The sequence below is a fragment of the Belonocnema kinseyi genome, chromosome 4, assembly GCF_010883055.1.
Source record: "Belonocnema kinseyi isolate 2016_QV_RU_SX_M_011 chromosome 4, B_treatae_v1, whole genome shotgun sequence".
Classification (NCBI taxonomy): domain Eukaryota; kingdom Metazoa; phylum Arthropoda; class Insecta; order Hymenoptera; family Cynipidae; genus Belonocnema; species Belonocnema kinseyi.
In genome coordinates this window covers 114643714-114648988 of record NC_046660.1, presented here as the reverse complement: position 1 = coordinate 114648988, position 5275 = coordinate 114643714, and the positions used below count along the sequence as shown (strand labels likewise).

At 31.2% G+C, this 5275-nt stretch overlaps 1 protein-coding gene across 3 annotated transcripts in view; it reads left to right on the top strand.

Annotated features, from left to right (window-relative positions):
- LOC117171221 (cilia- and flagella-associated protein 52) overlaps positions 1-5275 on the top strand; it is a 79338-nt gene that overhangs the window by 70673 nt on the left and 3390 nt on the right. Inside the window, exons 2-10 of one of the 3 annotated variants that reach the window (XM_033358321.1) lie at positions 574-734; positions 919-1118; positions 1193-1370; positions 1678-1927; positions 2923-3193; positions 3444-3616; positions 3990-4138; positions 4218-4363; positions 4451-4602. In XM_033358321.1, coding sequence (XP_033214212.1) covers positions 665-734; positions 919-1118; positions 1193-1370; positions 1678-1927; positions 2923-3193; positions 3444-3616; positions 3990-4138; positions 4218-4363; positions 4451-4602 — 1589 coding nt within the window. In that variant the 5' untranslated portion in view covers positions 574-664. Of the gene's footprint in view, positions 1-547; positions 735-918; positions 1119-1192; positions 1371-1677; positions 1928-2922; positions 3194-3443; positions 3617-3989; positions 4139-4217; positions 4364-4450; positions 4603-5275 lie in introns of those variants that run through there. The other 2 variants (XM_033358322.1, XM_033358320.1) reach the window with 2 other exon arrangements.

Here is a 5275-nt window from a genome sequence, read left to right as displayed (position 1 = left end):
AGAGGGAGCTCTTCTTAATATTTTGACACCAAAATCATGTCGATACACCTTACCGACTGCGATTAAAGCCACCCACGCTTTAACTTGACAGACTGTATATATAGTAGTAATAATATCCATATTATATACACCTGAAAAACATAACCTCAAAATCGACTCTTGCATGAAATTAAGAATAACGCGAAACATCAAAATCGCCAATTTCTTTAATTTCTTTCTAATGGGGATCGAGATATAAATAGAAGACCACCGAAGTCTTTCGAAACTTTTAGATCGGCAACAAAGATATCTTTGTGGTAACTAATTGAGCAGAAACTTGATTGGTAAATCATTTCAGAAATTGCTAACTTTCGTCTTGCGCCTTCAAAGTAACTCTTAGGTAATCCGCCAAGAGGGCGCAGTTATCAGCGCATGTTTTTCACATTCTCTTATTCCATTATCTCGGCTATCTCCCACCTCATCTCTGGTCTCAACTATCCCTGAGGATTTATAGCAGACCGCGCAAAGGTTCCCATGGCAACATCCCCTCCACTATTTATTTACAAAAGAACGCTTAAGCTAGAAAATTTTTAGATTCGACGAAACAAACCAATAAACATTGACACGCTAAAGTTCAATATTTTATTTTATTTATTTACAAAAAGTAGTTCTCTCACGTGTTTTTATGATGAGTGGGAATTATGAAGATACGGAGCTCAAGGATCTCGATCTTACCGGCATAATTTCATTCGATGGTTCGTATGTTTATGTTTATTTTACTGTTGTTATTTTTTAATTAGGATTTTTTTTCATTATATGAATACTTTTGTGTTTAACGCTCTACTACAAATGTGAATGTAATATAAGCTGGATTATATTTCAATTTTCGGATAATAGATGAAACATACTTATAAATTAAATAATTTTCTTATAAAAAAGGGATCACAAGAAATAGTTTACATGTGCATCCTGACCAAGAACATCTGTTGTTTCCTATGGGAAATAAAGTTACTATCAAGAGCATAGCCTCTGGCACTCAATCTTTTCTATCTGGACATACGAACTTGATATCAGCCCTATGTTTATCCCCGTGTGGAAAATTCATAGCTTCAGGTCAAATAAATCATTTGGGATTTAAGGTAAAGAAATATAAATTATGTATATTAAATATCAAAGGAAATAGATATAGTAAGAACATTTTTCTATATTGTAGGCAATGGTTATTATATGGAACTACCACGAAAAGAAAATGAAAAGTAGTCATGAAATTCATCAAGTCAGAGTGGAAGACTTGTGTTTCTCATGCGAAAGTAATTACTTGATTAGTCTTGGAGGACGAGACGACGGAAACGTCGTCATCTGGGATGTTCATAATGATGAAGCAATATGCGGTATTTGAGTTAATCATAATAATGCATTTTTTACTCATTTAAGAAAAATAAACTAAAGTTAACGCTTGACTTAGATTCAATTTAAATAAAAATAGATGGTAATGAAATTGAAAACTATTCTTTAAACAAATTTTCAATAAACAAAAATGTATTATTTCAACTACATTCTGATGCTAAATTTTTGCTGATAATTGGTCAAATTATTTTCTATCATTACATTATTATTGTTATTATTATTATTTCAACGCTTAAAGAAGCTAAATCCTTGCATTTTTAAACATACAATCATTTAAATTGAATAATGTAGGATCGTATGCAAGTACAGAAATATCTGGCAGTGCCTGGACTATCAGAAGAACAAACATGCGTGACCAATGTTTCATCAGTGGAGGTGAAAATACTTTGAAAGTCTGGAGAATGAATCCAGAAACGCGTAAACTTTATGGGATGAATGTAAAAGTTGGTAAAATAAAACGCAGTATTAATTGCGTTGTAATAAACAATAGGGACGAAGTAGCTTATTGTGGAACTGCCTCAGGCGACATCATAAAAGCAAGGTATTGTTTTATAATTGAAGGGTGACAGCACAAAATTAGATAACGAAAAAATGGGAATTTTTAGAAACCGCAAAAAAACATTCTGCAAAATCGAAATCACCATTCTAAGGATAAAACCAAAGTTAGCTCTTAAGCTGAAGTAGTCCTCAATTGAGGCCAAAAAAGTCTGAAAAAATGAGTTATCCATGTTCCTCGAAATGGATGAGTAAGTTAACAATCTAAAAATGACACCAACGTAAAATTGGAGTAGGCTTAGCTGCGGATTGCTAGATCAATTCAATTTTCCTTATAGAAAAAACTTGCGCTCGAGATATTAAGTTTCTATATTCAGATAAATAGTTTGATGTGAAAAAGTTAGGCAATTCTGAGAAAATCTATCGAGACTTTTGAGATTAAAATTGAATGGCTTTTCAAAATCAGCTCTGGATAGCGATCAAAAAGCAAATTTTTAATTGTTGACAAAAAGAAAAACTTGTACCTGAGATATTGAGATGATGAATGAGAATATAAAAGGTTTGATGCAAAAAATTGCTGTTCCAAGAAAGGTAAAATTGATAAAAAATATTTTTTTTCATCGCATGATAATAATTTCCAGAAATTTAGATGCTAAAAGGTGGAAAAAATTATCCCTGCGATACGATTTTTCATAAATTTTATTTTAATAAAAAAAAATATTGCATCAAAAATGACGTTTAGAAAAAATCCTTTTACCACAATGTTCATTTGATTTTTTAAAGAATTTTCTATGTAGTAAATCTATTTGTGACCAAAAGTCGAAAACAAGTTTCGACAAGTTCTGTGCTGTCACCCAACAATTATGTTTTAATTTTAAAATGCACTGTTTGGGAAGTTACTAAAAAATGAACTAACTAATTAAATTTATAATAAATTTAAACTTTATATTCCCCAAAACTCGTAAAATATTTCCCAACACGCATACAATTTTAGATTGTGAATTTAATTAACATAGATTCCCTTGTTGCGGACGAACGTAGATTAAATTATTATCATAACATGGAGCATATGGAACCTGTACAATCTCCAATAATGATTGGTTGTTACTCCAAGATTCCCAAAGATCCAAGGAAAATGAAAACGGGAATGGGAGATCTTTATCCGGGAGGTGTAAAAACACTTTTACTCTTGGACGATGAAAAAATACTAGTAGGCTCTGGAGGTGGAAATATTGAACTTATTAAAATCGTTGACATTCCTATAAATTTTAATAAAGGTGTCAAACTCCCGAGTACACCGCAGATTCAAACGGTAAATTGACTTAATTTAAATTTTCTTATGATTTATTTAAAGTTTTAGTCAATTTGATTTTTTGATTTTAGGGTTATAAGCTAAAAGAAATATAAGATTCTAATTTATTTAATTTTACAAGTTTATAAACCTATTTAGATCACTTTAAATTTAGACAATTTGTTTGCTGCATGATTTCTGATTAATCACAATTTCTGTAGCAATTTTCTTGCAGCATATCTCATTTTCTTTTTGATTATTATAATTATAGCTTCGATCAGAACATGTTGGTGCCACAGTATCGTCAATGGTTCGATACAAAACTGAATACGTTCTCATTGGAACTTCTTCATGTGAGATTTACCAGATAAAATTGAAGAATTTCGACATGCGTCTCCTAGTTACTTGCCATACCAACACGATATATGGAATTTCTTTTCCTCAGTGAGTTACATATATAAAATAATATCATGCATCCTTTTCTCTAAAAGTTGAAGTCACTAGATATCGCATACACTGTTGTTGAAAATCTGACTGGTTGCAACACTGAGTGAATGTTACTTTTATTGGCTGTTTTTCAGTTTTTTTATCTGTTAATTATAAGGACTGCGAATTTTCGCACAATCAATTCTCTAAATCAACATTTTCAAATAAATAATTTTATTTCATGATAACATTGATTTTTTAATGTTTCTGAATGCTATTGTTTCATTAATTTCGATCTGATTTCTTCTCATCTTGAAATAATATATCTTTTAGCTTGTTATATTAGATTAGAGCATAATAAATTGAGTTTTGTTTAAAACTAACTTTACAGAAATTACTCAGAAATATTTGCCACAGGAAGCAAAAACGATATCAGATTATGGAGAGTTGAAACCCGAAAAGAATTGCTCAGAATCACTGTACCAAATTTTGTGTGTTCGAATTTGTACTTCTCTTATGATGGGACAATGATTATATCTGGTTAGATTTATACATGGTTTTTGTATTTTTAATAGACTCAGCTAATGGAATTTTCAATATACATTATTATGAAATTTAGCATGGAATGATGGTGTCATCAGAGCATTCACTCCACAGACAGGAAGATTACTTTTTGCAATTTGCAATGCTCACCTCAAAGCCGTATCGGCTGTTGTGATTACGAAAGATGGGAAAACAGTTGTTAGCGCCGGATCTGATGGACAAGTAAGATATTGCCTACATTATCATCTTTGAAATTATAATCGGACTTACATAACAAGATAAGTTACTAATTGAATCCAAAATTTGCAGGTGCGAATTTGGAATATAAAGCCTGATGTTCAAAGACTGGTATGTGTTTTAAAAGAGCATAGAGGACCAGTGACATCCTTATACATTGCTAGTAACGACAAAGAAGTGATAAGTTCAAGTATTGATGGAACGTGCATTATATGGGACATTGGGTAAATTTTTTTTCAGAACTATATGAAAGATAAGCATAATAGTATTTAAATACCAAGAAAATTAAATTTGTTATCAATTAAAAATGAAAGAATTTTCAGATTTGTATAGGTTTATGTCATTATTTCTATTATTTTTCCCTAAGTGTCGCAAAGTTTTGCCATATTCAAATTTGAAATTAGGTAAATACAGATAGTTTAAATATTACAAGAAACTAGACCATAATATCACGGAACGTTCCCTGAGCGTGTAAAATGTCCATCGCTTAGGAACGTTCCACTGGGATCTGAGGCGAACCTTCCATTATTGTTATTTTTAACAATAATTATTTCGTAAACAGACAGAGATAGGTAAACATAGATATCATTTTTTAGCTTTGAGTACCGTATATACTACATTGTAATATGATATCCATAACATAAACTGACATCAATTTTGACCTACACTGTCAAAAAAAAGCTTGAATAAATTTACATCCTGCGACGATAGAGATTATTCGATCGTCGTGGTGCATAGTAAATAAGCAGAATTCTGTAAAAATACACATTTTTTTTCTTAGCCTGCATCCGCCATGAAGAAATACATGCAGGACGTACATGTTCCGCCTTCGACCGTGAAATTACTTACGGCTCGTAAATCAACACACTGTAGTTATTGAAAATATAATTATATATA